The 23,261-nt window shown below is 33.5% G+C and overlaps 3 protein-coding genes and 1 long non-coding RNA gene across 10 annotated transcripts; 2 read left to right on the top strand and 2 right to left on the bottom strand.

Annotated features, from left to right (window-relative positions):
* Positions 1–68: 68 nt before the first annotated feature.
* Positions 69–2,177, bottom strand: LOC139101963 (uncharacterized). The gene is made up of 4 exons (XR_011545644.1): positions 2,075–2,177; positions 1,311–1,552; positions 1,080–1,157; positions 69–988 (listed from the first exon to the last, which is right to left on the bottom strand). It is a non-coding gene; the product is annotated as an uncharacterized lncRNA (long non-coding RNA).
* An 89-nt stretch (positions 2,178–2,266) lies between these two features.
* On the top strand, positions 2,267–4,461 carry Hpf1 (Histone PARylation factor 1). 4 transcript variants are annotated; one of them, XM_070655496.1, is made up of 6 exons: positions 2,267–2,353; positions 2,497–2,632; positions 2,793–3,338; positions 3,426–3,574; positions 3,663–3,901; positions 3,984–4,461. In XM_070655496.1, the coding sequence occupies exons 2-6, from the start codon at positions 2,498–2,500 to the stop codon at positions 4,283–4,285; spliced, it is 1,371 nt and encodes a 456-aa protein (XP_070511597.1). In that variant the 5' UTR covers positions 2,267–2,353; position 2,497; the 3' UTR covers positions 4,286–4,461. The 4 variants fall into 4 exon arrangements, with proteins under 4 accessions (XP_070511597.1, XP_070511605.1, XP_070511587.1 ...); XM_070655504.1 differs by having other exon boundaries at positions 2,286–2,395; XM_070655486.1 differs by having other exon boundaries at positions 2,338–2,425.
* Positions 4,462–4,547: 86 nt separating this feature from the next.
* Nup75 (nuclear pore complex protein Nup75) lies at positions 4,548–7,971 on the top strand. Its single transcript, XM_070665304.1, has 9 exons — positions 4,548–4,910; positions 5,248–5,353; positions 5,453–5,797; positions 5,939–6,375; positions 6,445–6,773; positions 6,853–7,070; positions 7,148–7,366; positions 7,509–7,608; positions 7,690–7,971. The coding sequence occupies exons 1-9, from the start codon at positions 4,881–4,883 to the stop codon at positions 7,898–7,900; spliced, it is 1,995 nt and encodes a 664-aa protein (XP_070521405.1). The 5' UTR covers positions 4,548–4,880; the 3' UTR covers positions 7,901–7,971.
* An 876-nt stretch (positions 7,972–8,847) lies between these two features.
* Positions 8,848–23,163, bottom strand: Pns (DENN domain containing pinstripe). 4 transcript variants are annotated; one of them, XM_070665275.1, is made up of 19 exons: positions 22,778–23,163; positions 16,926–17,035; positions 16,460–16,680; positions 16,124–16,318; positions 15,296–15,767; positions 15,046–15,182; positions 14,772–14,959; positions 14,527–14,696; positions 14,233–14,444; positions 13,900–14,106; positions 13,373–13,544; positions 12,942–13,206; positions 12,285–12,392; positions 11,504–11,768; positions 11,074–11,341; positions 10,700–11,012; positions 10,427–10,603; positions 10,132–10,342; positions 8,848–10,046 (listed from the first exon to the last, which is right to left on the bottom strand). In XM_070665275.1, exons 1-19 carry the CDS (start codon positions 22,893–22,895, stop codon positions 9,857–9,859), a joined length of 3,999 nt encoding a protein of 1,332 aa, XP_070521376.1. In that variant the 5' UTR covers positions 22,896–23,163; the 3' UTR covers positions 8,848–9,856. The 4 variants fall into 4 exon arrangements, with proteins under 4 accessions (XP_070521376.1, XP_070521369.1, XP_070521384.1 ...); XM_070665268.1 differs by having other exon boundaries at positions 13,373–13,547; positions 22,778–23,160; XM_070665283.1 differs by lacking the exon at positions 12,285–12,392 and adding an exon at positions 12,697–12,732 and having other exon boundaries at positions 13,373–13,547; positions 22,778–23,159.
* Between the last annotated feature and the right edge of the window lie 98 nt (positions 23,164–23,261).

A 23,261-nucleotide genomic window follows, 5' to 3' on the forward strand; every position in this document is an offset into this window, starting at 1 on the left:
ATTAAAATAGAAAGATAATGTGTTTTACAAAATTAAATATTAAATTAAGATAAATACAGTTAGCTAAATAATGTAACAATGCTGCACGCATGTTCATATCAATAAAGAAAGTACACGAGATAACAAGATAACAAGAAAGCAAGAAAGAAAGAAATATGTATAAACGATATCATCGTAATGTTATTCAAAGATACTATCTTGCAATTAAAAAATATTACTTTCGTTCTTTTTTATTTAGTCATATGCATGGCTGTAAAATGTAAAATGGCCATACGCTTGAAGTAAAGTGCCGTGAATGACATAAAGGAAATGTGTAACACAAGGGTAAAACGCGCAGATAACGAGGTATACAAGTCGCGCGACACCGGACGCTTGTCGTTCGTTACAATGGAAATAACATAAAAATTGTGCCGCGTCGGGAGAAATATTTAAGCTCTGTATCAACCTAGAAATTAAGATTAAAGTTAAATTGGAATTTTATCAATCTGAAGGGAGAAAACCAATATCTGGTTTGATAAACGTTACTTTAATTCATAAAATTTTACTCCCTTTAAAAATTCGTTGAATTAATTTAGCAAAATAACTTTAAATTAAAGCGAAATTTCAGCTCAGTCTCGATCTTAATTTTCAGTCTATGGGAGCTCGACAATCGACCTGGACGATTCGTAATTCAAGAAACTTACGTTAAATCAAAGTAAAGCTGTGCCTAAGCTTTATTAATCCAAATCAGGACCATGTAATTAAAAAATGTAGTTGGATAAACGATCTTGTAGTTCTCTTTGCTAGATCTCTCTCTGTTAAATCGAGCAGTACATGATTGAACAAAGAGGATACATTACCTTTATATATTAAAAAAAAATTTTTTTTGTTTTGCATTCAAGTTTTGGCTGGTTCAAATTCGTTGAAGAAGTACGTGCTAATATTTAGATCATATTCTTTTTTTCCAACACTTCCACATCATTCATTTATGCGTCATAAAGATACAAGCCTGAAAATATTTTATCGATAAAACATAAAAATCGAATAAATGGGAAAATATGAATTGCAATATATCATTGGTAAATCGTAAATAATATTACACAATATATTCCGTTCCTTTCTCAATTTCCCTCGTCCTTTCTATCTTTTTCGCCGTAAGCAGTAAGTCGAGGACGTATCTGTAACAGTTGTAAATAACACGATAAAGAACACGATAGTTGATAGACGAACAGAAATGGCGGAAGAGCATTCCGTCGAAACGAGTCGGAAAAAATAAAGGCAACATAACGGCCATGATGATCGACTCGATAATCAAAAACAGATCTACCTACCGTACTGCACAAAATTACACCGCCGGCACCGTGCGTTGCGAGCTACGCTGCGGGCAACCTTCCGCCGAATTTGGTTTTTGCAATTCCGCATGAGCGGACGCAACAGGCGGCAATTCCCACACGTCCGTGAACCAAGCGTCGCCCGGATTTCGAAGGCCCGTTCCGCCCGAAGAAGCTCCGTTGCAGCCATCGCCGAGAGAGAGCGATTTCGCGCGGTGTCGCACGTCGAGACGTACCGCCACCTAGAAAAGAACACTGAAAACATGTCCGACAACGGCACCGAGAAGTAACTCAAAGCTCGTACCGTAGCGATACTTCTTTTTACCGGCTAATGCACTTGCTTATTTATTGCAAAAATGTATAACATATTTTAAAATAAATTACTATTATTGTACATACATAGATAAATACACACGTTCAATGTATCGTTAAAAAAAATTGTACGTTAAGAATGTGTGTATTCTCAACACACTTTAAGAACTCGTTTGCTTGGCGCTTTGTGTTCAATATCTATGCATATTTTCTCCCTATTTTCAACCAATTTAAGAAAAGGTACGAGGGAAAATGCGTCGTAATCGACGTCGCCAAGGGACCGTCCTTTTTCAATGTAAACAATTCCCATAACGATTCCTACACTCTGCCAATGTATATACAAAAAAGAAGAATATACCTTTCATCGTCTTGATACAAGCAAAAGATATCAGTCAATGCATAATGCATGGCTATGATATGAGATTAGAAATGGGAATCGCGACGATACTTACATATGATAGACAAAGAAGATCCCTTAAAAAAAGTAAGCTTGGCAATACCGTATTGGCATCCGTGCATATGCCATATTGACTGTCTGATTTATCTCGCTGTTATACCGACGTCGTGCAAGTTTACCGATGGTTTTAGAATCCTGGAAACATAATTTATTTAAAAATCCAATTCTTTTTTTTTTCAAGTAATAAACACTCTTGCATGTATGTACATACATACATACAACATATTTACTACTAAATAATAAAACGTTTAATTTGGCGTTGGTTGACTATCAAGTAAGTTTAAGTACAAAGAGTGTAGCTCCAAAGAACAAATAGGTAACTGTAAATAACCTCCTTGACATACTTGTGCGTTACGTAAATTTTATCTTAATTTATCGATAATGATGATAAATAATAAGGTGTAATATGTGGTTTAGGATGTCGTCCGACAAGGATACCCAATTGCAGGCGTATGAAGACGATTCACGAGTTCCATGCCAGTATGGTGACAAATGCTATCAAAAAAATCCGCAGCATCACAGCAAGTATAAACACCCGCCAAAACAAAAAACGGTAATGCATTTTTAGTCGACGAAAAGAATAACATTTACAATTAATATTAACATTATTTAATGTATTATATGTAATTATTTTGTTTGGTCATTCATTTACAATATATAATTTTGTTTATAACTAAATTGCTAACTTATCTAGGCTTTTTTTTATCTTGCAGGTAGAAAAAGAAACAGAAAAAATAATTACAGGAGAAAAAAGAACATATCCTTTTAAAAACTGTAAGAAAGCGCAATCAAAGAGTCCTGAAAAAAAATTTCAAAAAACACATCAACCTTCTGAAAAAAATGTACATAATCTATCCCCAAGTCCAGAAAGAACTAATGTTCTTGAAGATAACAAAAAAAATGATAATGAAATATGTAGTGAAAAAGCTGAAACATCAAATAAGGAAATATCAAATAACTGTGATGCACATAAACCAACTGAATATAATGCAACTGAGAACATATCAATAGCTGATGCTAAAAAAATCATTATGGATCTATTCCTGGTTGAAATGCCAGAAGACTTTTTTCAATTCTATAAATTTTGCAAAAGTATATTGAAAGATAATCCTCTTTTGGCTTGTAAATCTGTTTGCTTGAAACTTGTGGGACCATATGATGTGTTAGATGGTAAAATAAAAAACATGCTTTCAAGTGAAGATGAGAAGGAAAAATATTTGGCACATTGGAGATATTATTATGATCTTCCAGAGTTTCAGGTAAATGAAGTAAATTAATATTTATATATAATAATAAATATTCGAAAAATTAAAGGTAGAGATTTAATACAAAAATTATATCCACAGACCATTGTGAAATGCAATGATAAAGAAGGATTACATTTTGGCTATTGGCGAGATGATGCCGTGGAAAAACCAGTATTTGTAGCGAAAAATCGAGCCAACGTGAACGGTGTATTTGAACCTGTTGCGGAAAATATATTCGGCGCTATTGAGTATGTAGATTTAAAATTTTAGAAATTTAATATGGATGTACGTTAGTTTTTCTATATTATTCTTTCATTACCTCTATTGAAATTACAGCGTTTACTTGAAAAACAAATTAACGTTAGCTAATCCTTTCGAAAAGACGAGTATAATGCGTTTGCATTCGCAGCTTAAAAACTTTGCCGAACAGCACAGTATAACTTTGGAGAAAAATACTGCAAACATGCGAGCGAGAGAAAAACGAGTCGTAGCGCGAACTTTGCATAAAGCAGGCATTGTAGTTCCTTACGACAAAAAGACTCAATTGGGTTACAGAGATTTGGCAGCGACAGATAGTATATACAATTGAATACATTATTAAAACTTAATGCATTAAATTAATTAAATTTAAATTAATTTTTTTTTGATATGCCACAGATAACTTGCAAAAGACACTGAAAGAAATTGAAAAGGCTAGTACTACGGAAGAGAGAAAAATTCCGCTTGCAAAGCTCGACGAGATCATGAGATTGGCGACGATAGCCGCAGATGAATGCGATTTTGGTACTTGCTTGGAGCTCGGGCACGATCTTTTCTCAACTGGTGGCATTCATGTACAAACTAGAGCTTTGCAAATGCTATCTATAGCTTATATTCATTTAAAAAGACCACAGCTATTAAAAATATTGAAAGCACATTTGAAAAATAGGAAGAAAGAATGTGAATTAAGTGTAATTTGAAGAATATACTTAAAAACGATTTATGAATATTTTTGTGAATAATGTTAATTTGCTTCTAAATACACAATTTAAAAATAAAAACAAAATTAACATTAAATTAAATAATAATAATATTAACATTAATTATTTATTTGTGAGGTCATTAAACTGAAAAATAAATTGCATATTTTATTTTATTGTTGTGAAATATATTAAATTCCTATTTTTTTTTTTTTTTTTTTTTTTTTTATTTTACCGTATTTAATTTAATTTAATTTTAGAATGTCAGACTTATTGTTCAGTTATACAACTGAAATATCCGACTGTCGATTTTTTAACGTCTAACCTATACCTACTCTCAACGTGTAGGTATATGTTTGTATATATTATACACACATATATATCCGATTACACTGCTCGCGAAGACGCGCGATACCGGCGTTAGTAGTAAACGGTAGTAAATAAAACGGAGAGAAAAGTTGCCGTTTTCCGTCGGTCGTAATCAATCGTAATATCGATGGTTTTACGTTTGGTGTTCCGTTAGTGTTTTATATTTACAGAAGTATTGAGTGCAACATTAGTTCTTTTGCAAATTAAGGAGGGAAACGGATTAATCATGGACGAAGTCGACAACGCTCAAATAATTGTTGGTGAAAACTAACTAGATATAACGTTATTTACAAAGAAATTCAAGTAGATATATAAGTAATATTATAACATTGACATTAACCAGTAACGTTTTAATACAAAATCTAATTTTTTATTAAAAAGTCAATGTAAACTCACTGCCACGTGTAAATTTACTAAAACTAACCATGTTACGAATTGTTCAAGTTTATTTATGCATCTACTTTAATGCATAAAAATATACTATTAAAATTTAATTAAACGGGTTTTTTTTATTTTACATTTTTTTAAATTAAATTTTTGATAATAACGAGTACTGGTGGAAACCGGAAAATATATTACTTTGCATTTTATAGGTTATTGCAGATGATGTTTGCAGGAATGCAGGTATTGCAACAACCTGGATTAATAGCAACAGATTTGGAATACATGCATACAAACATGTGGATAAAGATTCACAAGGTAAATAATACATATCCAAAACTTGTATATTACAGAATTATTTCTAATGTGTATAAGAAAAAAGTTACTAACTGTTTACTTTAATAAAATGTATTTTAGATACTAAAAGTCAATTTGCACCTTGTGATGCTAAAGTTCACTTTCTCCGACCAGAAATCATATTATTCTCACCAATTTTGCGTAAATTGGTTAATGAAAGCAATGGTATCTTCCTGTCAGTTCAGAAACTTAAGTCTTCTTCTGGTGATATTAGGCCAGAGCTTCTTAAACACAGCAAACAATATAGATCTATATTAAGAGCCTGTGTAGAAAACTTGCAAGAGATATTACCAAAGGAACCATTATCAGAAGAAAAGACAATGTTAAAACATTTTCTCACTATATTTTATCACGTGGAATGTGCCTGGCACTTAACAGAAATTCTCTATGTTGATACTGTACCAGGTAAATTGAAATAAACATATAAATGTAACATTAATCAATCATAAAGAAATATACAGTTAAATAAGAAATTTTTATGTTAAGATAACTCTTTTCTATTTTAAATATATTGTTTGAAAATGATGTTTGCATAACGTTTACCAGGTGACGTTGTGCTGCCACAATTATTAGAATGGATCAGCTTTCATTTTCCTTCAAGAGAGCTGGCAGCATCTAAAATTTTGTCACAGAAAAGAATCGGTGCTGATTTAGAAAATGAAAATTATTGGGACGCTGTAATGGGCTGTGCATTCCATGGTGAATTAAATTTAGTTTGCCGTCTTCTAGCGTTGCATAGCAAAGCAGACGACTCAGCATTCATTACTGCTGACAATATTATTAGAACAATGCCAGTGTATAATGTATATGGTGGATATTCTGTAAATGAATTTATTACGCGATGGAAGCACTGGCAAATGGATCTTTGCTCTAATTTGGAAAGCAATTGCTTTAGCTTTATAGATGACAATAAAGAAAAAGATAGCAATAAAACAATAAATAACAAAAAAATAATAGATAGGAATTTAGAAACGCTTATGAAGGTAAGATAAATATTAATGTTTTTTGTTCTTTATTTTTAATGTAAAAAATAATACCTTTGTTTTTTGTAGCTGATGGCGGGAGATGAATCAGTATTGTGGGATTCATGTACAGAAGCATGGTATGAATTATTGGCAGCAAAGTTGTTTTATTCGGCTCCCTGCTGCAAACAAATGGAACTTGCACGTTACGCGAACAGCGTAATTGAAAAATGGCATGCTAATGGATGGCATGCTAATGGCCACCTAGATCGTGTAATCCTTTCTTTAATGGAAAATGATTTATACCAAGTTATCAAAGAAATACAGTATATGAGTGATAATGGCTGGTTTGCAGCTCATTTGATAGATCTGCTGTACAAATGTGGAAAACTAAATATTTTCAGCAAGGAAAAGACTAAGTAAATAAAAATATGAATTAAAGAATAATCACAAAGAAATACAGATTTAAGAAACGTTTGTAATCAACATTTATTACAGCGTAACTGCACAACTCCACGAATCTCTTATATTGGAATATGGCACTACCTTGATGAGTCAACGCTCTTTATGGCAGTGTGGTGCGAGTTATTTGATACACTGCCCCACGCAAGGTTTGGCTAGACTAGAAATCTTGTTGCAGTCGCTACCAACAGGCACAGAGGCGAGAATTAACAAGATTATTGACATCGCGCGGGACAATAATATGCCGCACGTTGGTAAAAGTCGATCTCTTTTTTTCTTTCTTTCCACTTAAAAAGATTTACAATAATTAACAAAAAGATTTAATTTTTAGTCACCAGCATGTGTAAGATTCAAGGGATGAGAAGCATAAAACAAAAAAGATTGGGTAATGCTCTCACATGGGCGCTTAAAGCACACGACGGCAACTTTATTACGTACATTGCAGACCAGTTTTTGAAGCATTATGCTGAATACGGGGAATTGGAGTGTCGCGATTTGCTGGAAAACTTGGGCTCTTGTATGCTGGCCAGTGACAGACTTACATTTTTAGGTACAAAAACTACGTACAATAGCCAATAAGAATAAATAATTAATATTGTTATATAGCGTACAATATTGTAATTATTTATATTTATATGAATTGTATAATTGTAGTATGTAACTGCGGTAACTAACAGAAAATTTAATCGTAGGAAAATATTGCGAGTTTCATCATATGTACGGAATGGACGAATTTCGCGAAGCAGCGAGTTTATTAATATCTCTTCTAGTTTCGAATCTGACGCCGAAGTAGTAAGTTATCTTTCAAGAATATTTATAATTATATGATATTTATAATTATGTAATTAATTTACATTGCGTTTTGCTTTTTAGTTTCTGGTCCATTTTACTCACGGATGCTATACCGTTGTTAGAAGCAGAAGATGTAATCTTTTCATCCAACGATTGCTATGAATTATTACGTTGTGTAGAGGCTCACGGGGATGATCCAAAGTTTCAAGATAAAATTTCTATTTTCCGGATAGGTGTTGCACGAAACCTCGCACGAGCTTTAAGCTTAGAAGGCTGCCAGGCCGAGCATTAACTTTATTTGTTATCCATTGTATAAACTGGTATCATTAACTTCTTTTAATAAATTGTAATTAAATCCATAAATACATTTGTAACTCTTACCAGCGATCGTGTTCCGACCACGTGTCGGCGTTCGGTGATGGTTGGGGGGGTGATGAAAAGACCCTAGCGCGCCGACCAATCACAGCGCTTCATGGATCGCCTGATCGCGAGTTGGTAACAGACTATGTGACTCGTGCTACTGCGTACTACTAGAGGACACGGCGAGCACGCGGTTCGAGTTCGAAACAAAAATATCGCCGCCTCTGCGCGTAATCTTAGCCTTCGCTTGACATTGTAGCCAGTTACTTGTGTCGAGATCGAGGATACGGATAACGGGAGTGTCGTGGACTATCCCGCGAGTGTCTAGTGCGCGGAAGGATGGCTCGTCACGTCCCATCTGAGAGGAGGAGCAGGCCCGGGACGGGTATCCTGCATCAGCGGAGCAACTTTTAGGTAAGCATAAATTTGTTAAATAAAATTTTTATTAAAAAAAATGTTTACCTTTTTTTTTATTAATCTTATTAACCAATATACTAATATACATGTCTACATTAATATTTTCCTTTTTATGTTACAGTCACCGGCAGAATTTTATAACTCCGCTGAAGTTCATGCAGATTGGTAAGTCGCATAATTTTTTTTTTCATAGTTTGTAATCGGGTCTTTTGAACCGATAACACGTCGTCGACTATAGATTGCTCAATTATAATGACGCGTACGATGGACCTTCCAAAAAATAGCGCACGCGAAGCGTGAGCATAGTTTGTTCTAACGATTTTAAAAATATATGATAAATTGTATTCTTACTGTACATAAATACTGTACGTAAATAGCTAATAATATTAATTAAATAATAATTAATCTCAAGTACGGATCTTTAAAAGAATTCAAAGGGCAGTAATTATTGTAAAGCAGATATTGTAATAAAATTATCAAACTATTTTATACATACAATTCTTGGAACATATACAGCTTAAAGTTTGTATAAATTATGTAAATAACATAAAATTGTCATGTTAATATTTACGTTCAATACAAATCATAATCGATTTCAGGTATCGAAGCACAGCCATTAAAAAAAAAATTAATTTTTTGGCTTATATATATCTAAAAAATCAATGTTCAAAATTAACGTGCAAAAATCAGATTATATGCAGATATTTTGATAAATTTTCGTGTTTGAAAAACATGTCTTCGTACAAAATAAAAAAACGACCATTATTAGTTCACTTGTATATACAAGTATAAAAATTATTCCTAAAGATTTTGCATGTTTAAAAAATATATAACAAATAATGATAAAGAAACTTAACATCTAAGCAATGGTAATATTAAATAGTATTGATTAATTGGGATCACATCTTTGGTACACAGTTTGTCATTAGTATCAACGAACCACCTTTATCATACTAGCTATGGCAAGATGGGGCCAAATAAATTCTGATTATATATTAATTTCTTATCACTGATAATAATATCGTAAGCTTCTGAAACAGAACCAGATTTATATTTTTCTTATTTAACGTTATATTGGATAAATCTCTCATTAATCTCTTGTCACGAATGTGTTATTTATAAAAGCATGTTGTATAGTTACACTCCCTTAACAGTCTTCAATTTTAATATTAAATCCATTTAATTTCTCTTTTAATATGAAATTTCGCAAGCTTTTTATCTCACATAATAACAATTGAATTCGTCACACATTACTGTTCAATTAATCGATTATTTTATCAATTAAACTAATAGTTCTAATTTCATCATTAATTAAAAATACTACCAATAACAAATAGATTCTTATTGATAATATTGAAAAATAGAACATACCATTTTTTACAATCAGAAATATTTCACGATTTGTCACATTTATCGAAAAAAAGTGGATTATTTACAACGAATTAGTATACATTGATACATTTGGCAAATACTAACATATACTTGAAATTCCATGGGTTAAGCTTTTTTCTAAAACAATATGGAATTCGCTTAATGGTTCAAGAATATGAATGAGGAAAGTCAATAACGTAGGATTTCTTAAAAACGAATTCTCTTCATACATATCTGCCGTAGAACGCGCGTCACTCATCGGTCGCAACATTGGATGAAGAAGTTGTTCTCTGAAAATAATATAAATGACTTTATGTAACAAACAAAAAACGAATTAAAGATAAATAATATCCTTTACATGTTTTATAAACTTACCGAACTGCTAAGCAAATAAATAACTGAAATTTTCCATCTTTTCCTAAAGTTTGACTGAACATATTAATTTGATCAATGAGATGACAATAACATCTCAAAATGGTAAATCTTTGGCTACTTTCACTGTACATTCTTCTATCACGGTTAAGTCTTTGAGAATACTCGTCCATTTCTTCCAACAGAGAAATCTCGAAGTTTTCTTTCACGCGTACTGCAATAATTCAAATTATACTCTTTTATTATATACTTTAATCATACCTATTTTTTTACGAAATATAATAAAACTTATACCCACAGAAGTAATCCCATACGTAAAAGTTTCTACCAAATATTCTCTGATTTTTAAAACCAAATAAGAATATTTGTTCTAACGAGGGCACAAGACCGCCTTCTCCACATAATAGAGCCGTCAAAGAACCATCTTGACATTCTCTTCTATAGTGATATTTAACTATAGCGTTTACAGCTTCACCTATAATGTTATATTACCATTTTATTCAACATTAATTAATATTCAGATAAATATAATAGATAAATACTCTTAACTATAATTATAATATTAACTTACCGAGCATATGTTGCAATTCAACTTGTGACAATATAGGACGTCTTGGTATACTTGGAGATCTACATCTTGGAGGTGTGGAACATGATTCTACTAACTCTTCGCTATCAATACTTCGAGGTACTAAAGCACCTACTAGTAAACGTTCAGTAGACCCGTCATCTATTCCTCTACCAAGCCAACGACCACAAGGAAATTTAAACATATGTCCAGTCACTTCATTTCTCACTACAACATGTTCCACCATCCATTTTGGCGATAGTCCAGTATTATCATGTCCAATTCGTAACGTAGATAATACGCCTAAGTTTTTATGCTAAAAAAGAAAGACGTAAGAATAATTGCATAATTACAATAAATAATACAAATTAACATACTTGAAATACAAATTCGAGTGCTCCTTTTGGTATGGGTACGGGATTAGTTTCGCAAAGTGTGCCAGAAATAGCAATCCAACTATTAGCTGAAGTAGTGGCGGCGCTTGCCTTTCGACTGGGGAATATCACAACTCGATACGGTAACTTCGTGGTGGGATAATTATTTGTGAAACAGAAATAATCAACAGCGTTCAACGTCAAAAGATGATACAAAAATTGTTCTTTTTCTTCTTCACAACGTAAAAACGCTGAACGTTTGTACTGGCTCCTAATAAATCACAATATTAACGATTTAATTTAATAATCAAAGATATTACTTAATTTATATTTCATAACGTTATTAGATTTTACTAGTGTCCTTAATATTAAATATTGCCAATATTATTCATTTAAATAAAAATAATTGCATTAAATAATTTTTTAAATGTACCTCAATAGAGCAGTCTCCGACAACAGCGTCTTCAAATGACGCGATAACAATTTCTTTTCAAGCGCTAATCGTACCCACGCTCTTGCGTATCCAATGTGTGTTTTAATATCAGTCATCGCTTGAACATTACGGATGTCGAAAATTAAAGACTCCGGGAGAGGTCTCAAGTGTTCGGGACCGACAGTTTTCCTCTCGCCGGGAGATTTGTGTTTATCCGTTCCTCTTGTAGGTGAAACGTCCGTCTCCAATTGCAAATTGGATAAATCTATCACAATATAAAATATATGAGATGCAGGCATTCCTTCAGTAGAGTATGGGATGCAAACAAAATACAAGCAAAGACAATATTCTTTTATGGCCAAACGTACATTTAATTATATTCAATAGATTGTACGCATACAATAATATACATGCAAATTCAGTTATTGCTTCATGCATTATGTAACATTCGAAACCATGTGTAAACTGTAGGCATATACATACAACTTTTATAAATAAATTTATATAAATAATTTATATAAAAATACATCACATATACATATATATAATTATAACTATCTTCTAGCAATCCAACATGCATTTTTTTAAATTGTTTCTAAGTGTCTTTGAAAACCAAAATTAAAATAATATGTAATAAAAAATATGACAAACTCTCATTACGAAATAATCTGTAAACGAGATATTTGTTAATAAAACATTCAAAATCAAACTTTAAAAACTACGGCTAATAGAATTAGTTTATAAAACTGTCTTTTTGTGGCAAGCCAATATCGAGGCTTACCATTAAAATTGTCCTTGATGTAAGAAGCAATTTCTATAATACTTTTGCCTCTCAAAGATGAAACCAAACGATCCGGTATCCCGAAAAACTTATTCGGAGATTTCTTAGCTAGTTACAGCATAAAAAAAAATAAAAGAAAAAAAGAAAAATTAAACATAATAATAATAAATAGAATAATAAAATTTTTTAATTTAAACTTTAGGCACGCTGATGCCGATTTTGTCTTTCGTTATCAAATATTCGAATGTATGTGTAAAATAATACGTGCGAAGAAGCGTAAACACGTAATATCAACTATACATGTTTGGTGGATCACTTACAAAACTAATAGAGTGCAGGATATCTACGTACGAAGAGAACACAAATTTCTACTTTATAATACATTATCTTAATTTAACACGATGACACGTACAATCAAGTCGTTTCCGCAGCACGGACCACGCTAGCGCTGCATTTCCGTAAAATATTAACTTAATGTAATAATTTAATTTTACAATTATTTGCTTAGTCTTTCTCTGCTTTGTACATACATAAATATGTATATATATATCACATTTATGTGTAATATTAATCAATAAAAAAAAATAAATAAATAAAATATTAAATCACAATATTTATGTAATATTAAAACACGTTTTTAAAATATGCATATCTTACCAGGGGAAAGAAAGTTGGGATCAATAGACTTAGTCGTGTCATTACATTCTTCTGATTCCTGGTACATAGTTAAATGTGACCAAAGAGCACTTTTTCCTTGCTTATTTTGTAGTCCGTGGCTCCATACTCGTTCCAACAGATCACAAAGACTAGCAACTAAAGTATTCTCCTCGACGTCAGATAGAGACTCGCCACCGTGACCAAGCGCAACTGCTTCTGATCCCATTTTTTCAACTAACATTCTCTTCGTTTTTGATTTACAATCCTAATGATAAAATTAATATTGTAATAATAATTTTGTTGTAAAACTTTCACAAATTTCGTAGGTAATAGAATATTAATAACTAAACATTTAACTAAAATAAATTTTAATTATATTATAACAAATAAAGTAATACTTTAATAGTTTAAAATAATATTTATGCAAGTACCTTGAGCAATTTTTCTACAAATGTCCAATTAGCTTGTGCTATCAAAGCAGGGCTCATATCCGCTGAGAGTTTAGTTTGAGGTCGAGGTGATTGAGATTCTTGAGGGGTTACAGGCTTTCCATTTGTATCGATAGATTTCATTTTATATTTCCACTGTGTCTGCCCTCTTCTACTACTATAAGTAAAACTAATCAATTAGTCACATATTCATATCGTTAAGTGTAATAATTTATGATATAATTTATAAATACATATAAGTATATGTTTCTGAAGAACTTGCAAAGCAAAATGAATTAAACAGATAATATGACGTTCTTTAAAAATATTTCTGTTGTGAAGTAAATCTTACAAATTACAGACATAATACACTTTGCTGCAAGTTTCGTTATTTTTATCTTACTTATTAAAAGTTGATTCTTACCGAAGTATACTACACGGAAAGCACAAAATAAAAATATCAGATATTAACAAACTTGAAATGGAACGTTATGTTTTTTCAATACAAATATTACAAATAATATAAGTACCTTTGGGCAGGCTCTTTATTCAACACGATATTATCTAACAATGGAAAGCTCCGAAAATATGCGGCTCTATGAGGAAGAATTTCCGTAGGCGGATTTGTTTCGAAATCTATGTTAATTAATCTCTGTTCAAGTATTTGTTGAGTATCTATGATGGTCGTACAAGGCTCGTATCGCATTGATCGTATAATGCTTTCTCCGATTTTTTTTCTGAAATTGAAAGTAGATCAAATATAAATTAAAAGATTTGTATATTTTTAATTTTCAATTATTTTACTTGAGGAAAATTAATTAAAACTAAATTTAAAAAAGTATGACATTATTTATAAAACTTACTTAAGAGCGGAAATTCTTTGATCGAAAACTTTAATATTGCAGTCAAGTTCACTCCACGTTGACATTACTTTGCTATCGACGAGAGAAGCAAACATCTGCGTTTCTAGAAATCTCGACAAAAACGGCAGATGTTGAGTCGGCTGGTCAGATAAAAACGTAGCCTTGTCAAAAACATGCATACTATCTCTATTAGTTATCCATTCATCTTTGTCCTACAATTAACATTTATTATAATCTTATTATGATTACAAAGTAGATTTTAGTTTAAATTTAAAAAACTTTGCATATCTGTACCTGACTCGGTTGAATAACAAAATGTTCATAACTAGAAAACATTTGTACAAAACGATTCAAAAAGATCTCTCTAATAGCATTATTAAAGATAAGAGTATCTTGATATTCTTCTTGTGGAGTGAGTATTTTATCTGTAGTATCTTCTGTAGAATCAATATCATCCACATCCACTATAAATACAAAGACGTTTAAAACTTAAACATAATTCTAATAATATTTTATTGTATATTGAGAATTTATCGTACCCGTTCTCTTAACAATATCTACTATTCTTTGTAAATTATCTGACTGTGAGCCTGGTTCCGGTCGATCCCAATCTAACACATCATGTAAAGAATGTTTTCTGCGAGGAAGATGGAAACCAGAACCAGGAAGTGTCAGGCTACTGGTCATGATGTCACCATTGTAATAATTTATGACCATATTATCAGTCCTGTAAAAAGTTTATTTAGTTAGATACAATTTAAAGTAGCAAATTTTATCTTTTTATCTCAATCTAAAAATAGATTTCTTACTCACTTTCCTGAATGTGGTATTTTGTACTTGTTTAGAAGCGCCCTAAGCTCCGTAATAAACTGCATTTTATGAGGAAATACGGGCAACTCTTCCGGAAATTGGCTACTTTGCTTATCTATATCTACATAACAAAGATTTGCCTGTAATCAAACACAGTTAAATTACTCATAAATAACGGCTTAATGTTTTACAGAGCTTTACTCTTTTCTCGAATATAATAAAACGAGGTATACTATACTATACAAAAACGTACTTCGCTAGCAATTTTTAGTGCGCCACCCTCATTGTGCGCATGTAAACCCATTATAAATGGTACAGGTGCATCTAGAAAGTGATGTAGACTGGCGGGCAATATCGGTACATAGACATGTTGCCACGAAAAAGGAAACAAGAGCGCCGTTATGCATTCAGACACCACCATCAGCTTGTGAAAATCAGCACTTCTCAAGAGAACTTGGTTCTCCAACAGCACGCATGTGAACAATTGGATTAGGCAGTCTGCACCCAGCCACGTGAATACATCCTTAAGAGGATAGTCCAACATCGGTAGATCCAACGATGGAGATGGTTGATGGATAACCAATTCCAGCGGTAATTTTGCTGGTTCATCATTAGGTACGAAAAATTTCAATGATTTACCAGGTAACGGTACCGGTACGTTATATAGAAGGCTGTATACGTAAGATTCTAAACTAAGACCAGGCCCGGGATGTCTAGGAACACATCTAAAAGAAAAATTTACTTTATTATACAAAATTTTTAATATAATCGATATATTAATTTATTATGTATAAGTTTTACAAAACAAAATATTACCGCTTTAAAAAGTTAATTTTTTAAATGAATATTAATAATAATAATGAAATAAATGCATTAATAAACATAAACTTTTAATAAATAAATTCTTTTAAAAAACTAATTTTTTTATGTTTATCAACGGATAGAATGTATGAGGTACTTCAACACAATATTTTCATTTAAAGCCTCTTATAAAGTACGGCGTAAACGTAGTTATATAAGAAGAACAAAGCAGTGTCTGATCGTTTCAATGAAGCTTTGTAAGGTTCGCAGAATATCTTACTTATAAAGATTAGTGAGGAACATCTTTGCTGCGTGAAGGTAAGGTTGTTGGCATAGCAAGGATATTGATTTGGTCACTAGTAATTTGTCTTTAGTAGAGTCATAGTATCCTAATGCAGCACTAGGCGAATGCGCTGACAATTTAAAATGACGTGGCAGCGATCTTGTATTATGCGCATCCTGACCCTTCCTCGCACTGAAAAATTACATAACGTAGTAAATTTTCATAATACAATAAAGCAAAGGGATTTATTAAACATATATCCATCTAAACGTGTAAATCAAGCGCACTTGTCAGAGAAAATTAGAAATGTAATTGTATCGAAATCAAACATACGTAGGAGGTGTGCCATTTTGACCGCTGCTGAGTTCCGTGATGTGCATCGCCTGTAGCGTTTGCATAGCAGCGCATATTTTGCGATTGCGGCACTCCTCGTAGAAAACGAGACTGAATCCGTACGTTCTGTGACCATCTTCTTTCGTGAGAACGAAGGAATGGAAAGTTGGCTCCACCGAGTGTTTTTGCGTACGAAATCGCAAACCGCTTGGCAGACAAAGCTGTGTAATGTAATAATGTAATCGATAAGTTATTATCAAATGCGCGGAAACGCAATTGTTCCTTGCCTTTAAATATTAATATTATACATTTAAATTCTAACAGCTTTTTACGTGGCATAAAGTAAACTTTACATTTAATTATTATTAATTCAATTAATTAATTGTTATAATCGTACAACAAACACATCCATGAATTGCTTATTAATACAAATTAATTCAACTACTACAATAACAAATATACGTACCATGCAGACAGCATGTTCATCGAACGGATTCCATGGTACCGAGTCTGGATAATGACCTAGTACTTTGCTCTTATACGCTCGATCCAGAGGTGTACATTGTAATGAATCACCTGTAAAAACAACAAAATCAACAGTTAAATTAGACTTAATATCCTTCGTAAACAAAAAAATTTAGCGTATGACTCAATTTTTGCGAACAACGAAATTCAGACTTTCATGGGAGAGAAAGAAAGAGAGAAAAAGGAGGAGGGAAGCGCTTATCTTACAGCAGAATCAGCAAAGCTGTTATCGAACATGCCACACGGTTGTACGGGTCTGACTCAAGCGAGAGACAGTCCAGGATGCCCTGGCGCTTTTCCAACAACTCCGCAGGATTTCTCGTCAGAATACAAGTATACTCTTGTACGAAATTAATCGTCTATGATCAAAGAACCACCCAAGACGACGAATCTGCATTTCTAAGATGCAAAGAACGGGAAACTATGAGTGAACACTGCGAGTTATGAAACGTCTTTTACAACAAGAATTAATCACGATCAATGGATCAAGCAATAGATCACGGTCAATTAAACTCTTCTTTTAAATGCGATGAAGAAATGAGTAAACTCGTCGGCGATAAAAACGTTGAACGTAATATTTTATTTCAAAATTGTGTTTTTTAAAATTAAATTTTGCAATTCTATAAAATTTATATACAGTAAATTTAAATATAATTTATACAATTTGCGATATAATATTAAACGCATTTCGAGAAAGATTTTGAGAAAAGTAACCTTTTTGTATTTTCAGTGAATATTGCTTAAGATATTGCACGAAGTTCCTGAAATTTTATCTCGACTATCGAGATAAGTAATGATCAGAACTAGGAAATGAGATTTGATCCTAGCATTACTTCCGTATGCGAAAGTCTTCCGTAAAGCCTTGTGAGCCGTTTGCCAACGTTGAACTTTCCTCGGATTAAAGTCGGATAGTACGCACATCCCAAGTTCGTGCCCCGAATTAATCTGCATGCATTCGAGAATCCGTTCTACGTAATAATTCTCGCTTTATAGCATATTACAATTGAATGAATCCTACTTCAAACTAGCTGTTCGCTGTCACATCCAGTTCCAAATACTTACAATGCTATTAGCACAAGTTCCTCTCATTCGAATTTACCTCCAGAGTAAAACTTTCTCATGAAAGAACAATGGTTCATGTAACAATTATATAATACATTAATATTACAACTTAAATAAAAACAAAATATGCTTTTAATATAAAGTATTACTTAATCTAATATATTAATAAAAGTGTTAATAAATATAATGAAGTAATACTCTTAGATATTTAGCAAAAAAGTTGAAAACACCGAACATGTATAGTTTTCGATAAACTTTAAGGCATGTTTCGTTACGATAAAAATTTTCTGCGTGTATATGAACGAACGTATGTAGAATTGATTTTCATCCCAGATCCTAATTGACGTTATAAACTGGTCTGCGAGTCAATCTCCGCTTGGAAATGATGTTCACGAAGTAGTCGGTGATAATCGAATAGGTTGATTGAGTCGTCACCGAATCACCAATTTCGATTTAAGAACGATAGTTCTCTTTCCCGATATTTCAGTTTTTCATCCACACGTACATACACGAGATTTCTAAATAATAAAAAAATGTACGTTATATCGATCCAGCGATTTTCAATCTTTTAATCATACAAATTCCTATAACGTTTAAATTGATTCTCTAATTTTACTTATAGCTCGCTCTTGCACGGAAAGAGACAAAGATCTACACTTAATGAAGATTATTAAGTGATTATTATTAAGTGACTTACGCAATGACACGAACGTTACTGATAAAAATTATCTACGCGTCTATTAGTCTGCAATCATTGCATATCAGCTCCGAAAACGAATCATACGGGTCTTGTCGTCATCGTGTTTAATCGAGCGTGGAAAATTAACCGTCGATTCCTTTAGTTAAACCGCTCACTGCTGCCGTAAGTCTCGTAATAGTGTTCAATGATTTCACGACATATTTACACGCGTCTTACATGAAATAATTTATTTTTAAGGGCGTAATTATCGTATATACAAGTGATACAACTGGTCAGATACAAATAGTACGACTGGAATCGCGCGGCTTCGCGTGGTTCAAACCTCTTATTCTACCTAACAATTATTACGCGAATATATTGTCCCTAAATTCTCCCCACACACGTGAGTCTCTGCGCTTTCCACTCTCGTACACGCATCGCTGCCGAGACGGTCTTATTACGAGTACACTTCTAATTACATCATATATACCTTACGCGCAACATCAAAGTGCGGTTACTAACGGTAACGGAACGGGCAGTCTTAAAACAAAGCGGTCTTGCACCGACTAATAATTATTTTACAAATATCTCTATCAGAAATATAACTTAATAAAACAGTTAAAAAAAAAAAAAAATTCTAAATATAGGAGCCTTGACTTTTTTTTCCTCATAAATAATTATTTAAGCTTCCATTTAAATTTGTTTCCATCCATTTCTTTCTTTACGCACAATATCCTTTTTACTACGAATTTGGAAAGTCGCTTTTTTTTTCTTTTTTATTAAAATTAAAACCCAATTCAATTAAATAATAAAAAATACAGCCTGATAATTATCTTTGAAGTTATATTTAAGTGTAATTGCAAAATCATAATTATTCTATTGTATACATTGTATAATTTTCATCAAGGTCCCTCTCGCAGGGATCATTGATCCCTCGCAAGTTCTCGTCTCAAAGATAAACATTACGTGGTCGATTTATATACATCCTGGCACGAAAGTAAGTAGGTATATAATGTAGGAAAAGAACGATTCACAAACGCGACAAGAGAAAGAGAGAATCGTGTCCAAAGGAGAAGAAAAGGGGAAGAAAACGAGCAATAAATGAACGATATGCCCCTGTGCCGTGGAAAGTATTGATTCGAGGGCATGATGCTCGCACGAGGCGTAGAACAAACGAATATTTTCTGCGAATCTGCCTGTGCGTACACGTGCACATGCCCACCCACGTGTGCTTGTAACGCGTGTATCGACCATATGTGTCATGCGATAATCAGAAAGGCTTTAGTAATTTTATATAAAATGTCTAACATCGATAAGCACTATCTACTTGATTAAAAAAGAACTTTGAATTGTTTCTCTTGATGAGCAAAGTTTTTTAATTAAAATTGATAATCAACCTTGACTACAAATTAATTATGTTAAAAATTCGTAGACCTTTTATATAGAAAAAGAAAAAGTTAAAGCCCTTAAAAATAATTTTCTCATAAATTCAAATAAAAGAAAAAAGGCTAATTAACTTCCTGGGAACTAGGTATGAATTATTATATTAATTATAATATTAAGTGTATAATTTTTGTAATGTATATACTTTTAAGTTAATGTACGGAAAGCATCGTTCTTAAAAGAATCTTATCCGCAGTCGTAATAATGATCATTGACCCCTCTGTAGTATATCCTGTTAATAAAACTTTTTTTATTCTCTTGTTACACAACAATGTATGTACATACATACATACATTATTTAAAAAGTACTATTTCAAATCGGTGCTTTAAGTGCAAATCTGGCTTGCGGCAATTTGTGAAAAATGCAAGAAGTGCATTTCTCTTCGTTTCGTTCATGCTTTGTTTCAAGTTTCCTAAAGTGTCGTATCCGAATAAATAGCCTCTCCCCTTCTTACGAGCATGTATGATGTCATCGTATATGGGGTCATTTTGTACATGAAGGGGCTACCAGCACTTAAGTATGCGTTTAAAAGGCGGAAGCATGGTTATAGGACCAAGTCATACGACGCGCATGCATTGTAAGTGAACAACAAACGTTTATGCTACGTGACAAATGAAAAGAAAAGACACATTCCCCGTTAAGCAAAATAATTCATTAAACATTGCAAAATTTTAAGAATCATATAAACATTAAATGTTAAAAAAAAATTGTATAATAAAAGTGATTTAATCTTTACTTTAGATGTTAGCAGCAATATTTAGCGGGTTAACTGTTCTTAAATTAAATCGTAATTAATTCGGCAGCAATAGATCTAAATTAATTGCTAAAACGTGAGAAGAATATTCTTTATAGCACCAATATTACACACGTAAAACATAGCAGGCTAAAAATAAGTATTTAAGAGGTAGTGCGACCCTTTGGCAGACTAATTCTTCAGACATACATATACGCAAAGAAGGGCGAGGCCCTAAATGAAGTGAGGCACGAAAATATGGATGGCTAATATTTGCAAAAAAACAAAAAGAAAAAAAAGGAAAACTCTATATCTTATATTATGTAAAGCTCTCTATATCCTGTATTGTTGCTCGTATACGTAAACTTTGACCTTACTCTCAGGCATGCGTTATCTTCTTTCTTTTTATGGATATTTTTATACTGAGAATGTTGTCAATCTCGCTAAGAGTTTCATTTTCAAACTCCACAAGAGAAATCCAATAATTTAACTTCATTATAAATTATATCTAATCGTACATTAAATTAGTATAATCAGATTCGGTTATCGTTATCTGAGAGAAACCGTGCACTTCCGTGAAAATCATAAATAAAGTCCCGCTACTTCCTGTTAATATGTATTTAAGGAAAGCGTTTCTCTTTTATTCGCAATTTCCGTGGCAAAGATATCCGGCAGACAAATCATCTCAACGATCCCATAAAACAATGTAAGCTAACAACCGGCGGCAGAACAAGCAATTCGTCGTGCAGGGCACAAGAGTCTTTTTAGTCACGGCAGTTCTCGAGGGAGAGCTCTTTCATTGAAACGATTCTCTCTCTTTTCTTTTCCCTTTTTTTTTTTTTTCGTGGAAAGCCGGTCCCGGCGTTTTCTCAGGAGGGTTGTCACGTCATGAGGCTCCCTATTGCGAGGTTTCCTATACATCCGGTGTACATGGTGACCTAACAATGAAGAGCCAAACGGGATCAAAAACGCGGTTCATCTCGCATATTGCGTAAACCCAGATGCCCGTAAAAATATTCAATTATTAAATTTTTGCCTCGTGCCGACGAGGAAAACTACCGCTTTGCACATTGTACCGTTCGTTGCTTCTCTTCACCCCCGGAAAGGTCCTCCTTTCATTTCGAATGCAGAAAGTTTCGAGAAAGCGCTGCTGAGGTCCACTTCTTTTGCGCTTTACACGCTTAAAGCGAAGCACGTGCCTTTTGTTAATGTTAATTCTGCATTATCCATTCGTGCATATCACTTGCAAAATCACATTAATTTATAAGCTTCAAACGTAAGTCGTATTAGTGACCTGCTTTCGTTTCGGAATGAAATACAATCTGAAATCGAATTTGCTTAATTAATTTTACGTAATATCCTGCGCTTGTCGTAAGTAAACGAAAGTTCCGTTAAATTTTCGAACAGCCGTGAATTTTTTCGCCAATCACGCATCGCGACAGCTCAATTACCTACCTTCGATTGTACTCCGAAGCTACCGTAGAGACTAATTGTCACGCCTTACCAATTGGTCTCTGATAACGCTTAATAAATCATGAATCGACAATTTCGGTCGAGCTCACTGTATACAGCAGTCGCGCCCTTCACGTTAATTACAAATCCTCTTGCAGATACAGCAGAATATCTTCCTAGACGCTTTGAGATAAAATGTTTTTAACAGTATCATTGACCCTTTGACATTTCGCTTTCGGGACTATATAAATTCTATCTCGGTTACAGAGCATCCACCTCTTCTTTTTGCTATCTTTCTCTTTCTCTCTCCTTCTCTCCCTCTTTGTCATTCGTTTTAACGTATATCGAGAATAACGAGTCGCTAGGCAGGCAATAAAAGCAAAGAAAAAAAAAAAAAAAAGAAGCGCAATTGACGGTACTCACCAAAGTATCTGTCTGGTTCGAGGCCCGAGTCCTTGTCGAGGCCGCATATGACGAAGTAATCCGCGAACCGCTGTGGATGTTGCTCCGGGCCGCGCGTTATCCCGAGACTCCCGTTCATCTTTCCTGGCACGGATTTGCAGCCAGCAGCAGCAGCAGCAGCAGTTGTAACGCGCTGCCGCTTACCGCGGGTCACCTCGACCGCCGCCGCCTTCACGAGATTGATTTCCACATCGTGCGCACCACCGACCGACGCGGCTACTGTCACTTCACCCTCAACCGAGACGGGAACAGCTGAGCGAGCGCGCTGCGTCTACGACGCGACGCGCACAGAACAACGCGCTCTGTGCGTTCCGCGGAGCGAAACGAAGCGGGACGGAACGGAGGTTACGGTGGCACGACGGAGTGCGGTGCGGTGCGGATGGATCTGGCCGCGAATAATTGATCTCTCGCGGAGACGCTTAAAGTTGGCCGCGCGTCGTGCGCG

Source organism: Cardiocondyla obscurior, linkage group LG01 (assembly GCF_019399895.1).
Source record: "Cardiocondyla obscurior isolate alpha-2009 linkage group LG01, Cobs3.1, whole genome shotgun sequence".
Classification (NCBI taxonomy): Eukaryota; Metazoa; Arthropoda; class Insecta; order Hymenoptera; family Formicidae; genus Cardiocondyla; species Cardiocondyla obscurior.